The sequence below is a fragment of the Haliotis rufescens genome, unplaced genomic scaffold (genome assembly GCF_023055435.1).
Source record: "Haliotis rufescens isolate VD_foot unplaced genomic scaffold, xgHalRufe1.0.p SCAF_18, whole genome shotgun sequence".
Taxonomy (NCBI): Eukaryota; Metazoa; Mollusca; class Gastropoda; order Lepetellida; family Haliotidae; genus Haliotis; species Haliotis rufescens.
Genome location: NW_025963868.1, coordinates 27572993 through 27575864, shown reverse-complemented (window position 1 = coordinate 27575864; position 2872 = coordinate 27572993). Strand labels below are relative to the sequence as shown.

Here is a 2872-nt window from a genome sequence, read left to right as displayed (position 1 = left end):
CAACGAGTGCTGATTTGGAATACTTCAACACCCACCTTATTTTCCTGATTTGAATCCGTTAGTCTTCAGTCTGTTCCCAAGCGTAAAAAAACTTCTGGCCAGAACCAATTTCGAAAGCTGTGGATAACGGTTTGGACATACAAACCTCACCCTCAAGGACAAACTCCTAACACAGATGTGTCAAATATCGGTGTAAAGTACCCAGAGTCAAAGTTACTAAAATCCTATTCAGATAAGTTAGAATTTGTGTAAGTTGAATAAGTGCATATATACGCATTGGTGTCGATATGCCAGTTTCTTCTCCTTAATTACTTTTTATACATCAGTCATTTACCTAACATACAAGATTCAGAATGTTGGCGTTTTGCAGCTGTTGTTTCATCATTGGGATAGATAAAAGTTGAGTCGGATGTATTGAACACCCGATAAATCAAACCATGTATCTGATCCCTAGTAATTTTCAAATAGGTTTTTACTGTTTTTGTTTTTCATATTCACACGATATAATTTGCTCTATTTTTAATATTTATGTGAACAAAGCACCGACCATATGCTTCGGAATTTTGTTTCAGGCTATTTCCTAAATTCATTTTTGAACAATCGTTTTCATTTCACAAAACATCGTTTTCAAGAGTTCCTGTAATTTAAGGAACAATACTTTTTGCAAACACTGAGGAAATTACGTTTTTTCGGGATAATATTACATCTTTTAACTTATTCAAACACTCCGCTTTGGAATATTTAATTGCAGTTCTCAGGTGATTTACCAAAGGCACTCTCGCTGGAAGAAATCAAATATTGGGCTGTTCTTTATGCGCGAGGATACAAGCGCTCCTAGCCATGTGTGCGCATTCAGGTAGCAGATTTTTCCAACAAAGTCCAAGTCAGCCGACTTACACTTGTTGTTGCTGATGCAGAGCGCAGGGCATGATTCGTAGGTAGATGTTCCTTGGCTGAGGAAGTATTGGCTGGATATGAAAAACGACCTGTACAGGGTTAAGTTATCGCTGAAGGTGGAGCATTCTGAAATAAGAAACACAATACACTTAATTCACGATAAAGATAAAGCTGAGTGTCAACTTAATGTAGGAGGGAAACCCGTGAAAAAGTGATGCAATTTTTAGACGTGTATTTGGAATGAGAACTAATTGCAATGCTTTCGAGAATCTGCTGAATGATATCATTTCAAACAACAAATGTTAGCCTAGCGAGTGAAGAATTAGGCCACAAAAATTCCGATAAACCACAATGCCTTCAAGAGCCTCGTTATCAATTACATGTTCCCCAGCAAGCGATAACTTAATTCCGTTTACTAAGGTTCATGGAAATTGTTGTCACTCATCCTCACACTGATTCACGTCACGTCACTCGATCATCAACCCACAGATTCACGTTACTAACTAAACCACCCACAAACTGATTCACGTTACTAACTAAACCACCCACAAACTGATTCACGTTACTAACTAAACCACCCACAAACAGATTCACGTTAGTAACTAAACCATCCACACACTGATTCACGTTACTAACTAAATCATCCACACACTGATTCACGTTACTAACTAAACCACCCACACTGATTCACGTTACATACTCATGTACAAGGGAGCAATAAAACAACAGATCCCTTTCATTCCATGTACCTGTGAGGATGCGGCAAATGTCTCCGTCCGGCCCGTAGCCCGCGTCACACCTGCAGACCCCCTCGTTACAGTGGGAGTTAGTGAGGGAAGCACAGTCCACGTCTAGCTCACATTCTGACCCTACTATGGCCAAAGCTAAAATTTAAGCAATACACATTCATATACATAATGTATCTGGCACATTGTTTTGGACTCACTGTTACAAACGTTAGATATGTTGCTTATTTAAGTCGACGTCCAAAGAGACAGGCCATAATGACACACAATCATTCAAGGGCTACAACCTAGGATTCATAATTGAAGGATAACATCAGAAAATTGGCCATGCAAAATCGATTTATTTTGTAACATATCAGAAGCTGAGGACTATAGTGAGTGAGAGAGTTAATGTTTGACGTCACATCGGCAATACTTCTTCCATATCATGACGATACATTTAATAACGAGACATTTAAGGCCTAGAGCATAGGGATATCTTAATTCTCATACCACATAGAAATTAAAAAGGATAACAGTAATTCAATGATTTAACCAGTATTTCTGTTGTAGTGAGAATATAGCATCCTAGAGTGTGTCCAACGCAGACAACGGATAACAAGCAGAGTTTCACATCCGAACTGCCGCATTCGGTATATCATTTCCCTTCATATTACATATCATAAACAACGAAACAATAACACAGCAAAGTGTTGTTGGTTAACTAGAACTGTACGACAAATGTGTCTCCGTGTTGTCATGGTGTAATTCTTTTCCTAAACTGCAATTAAGTCACCTTATGTTCCATGTTCTTAAAACATTCGCGTTGTGTGAACTTACGTTTATTGGTTTGAAAGAGTTGATAGCCAAGGGCCTTGACGGAGGGAACGCTGGATCCTTCAAACCGTTCCCGTAATGCCACACAAACTGGTTCCGATGGACTGAAGTGGAAACTGACGCAATACTTTTCCCTTTGACACACCTTCATACATTCAGCCTTGGTCAGATTGTTTAGAGTCCACATAACTGACTGGGAAATTCTCTCGTCATGATATGCATCAACTTTCTTTGCATGGAGAGATTCACATGTTTCAGAAGCGGCAAGGGTTGCAAAAAGCAGAATCAGGAGCGCTCCTGTCATCATCAGTTCTTGTGTAAGCACCCTTCACCGTAAGTTCAAATGATATAAGATCGACCAGTAAGCAGTTTAAACACGCACGCATATGCATGAATAATCGATTATCGATTGA

At 39.2% G+C, this 2872-nt stretch overlaps 1 protein-coding gene across 1 annotated transcript; it reads right to left on the bottom strand.

Moving 5' to 3' along the window:
• Positions 1–459: 459 nt before the first annotated feature.
• On the bottom strand, positions 460–2872 carry LOC124148901. Its single transcript, XM_046520153.2, has 3 exons — positions 2463–2872; positions 1647–1781; positions 460–1023 (listed from the first exon to the last, which is right to left on the bottom strand). The coding sequence occupies exons 1-3, from the start codon at positions 2764–2766 to the stop codon at positions 764–766; spliced, it is 699 nt and encodes a 232-aa protein (XP_046376109.2). The 5' UTR covers positions 2767–2872; the 3' UTR covers positions 460–763.

Bases quoted from the DNA above. Each gene is read 5' to 3' on its own strand.
- LOC124148901 (XM_046520153.2), bottom strand. From the start codon at position 2,766: ATGATGACAGGAGCGCTCCTGATTCTGCTTTTTGCAACCCTTGCCGCT. The intron at 1,782-2,462 runs GTAAGTTCACAC...CTTAAATTTTAG, and splicing joins ACTCTTTCAAACCAATAAAC to CTTTGGCCATAGTAGGGTCA. The intron at 1,024-1,646 runs GTACATGGAATG...TTCTTATTTCAG, and splicing joins CATTTGCCGCATCCTCACAG to AATGCTCCACCTTCAGCGAT.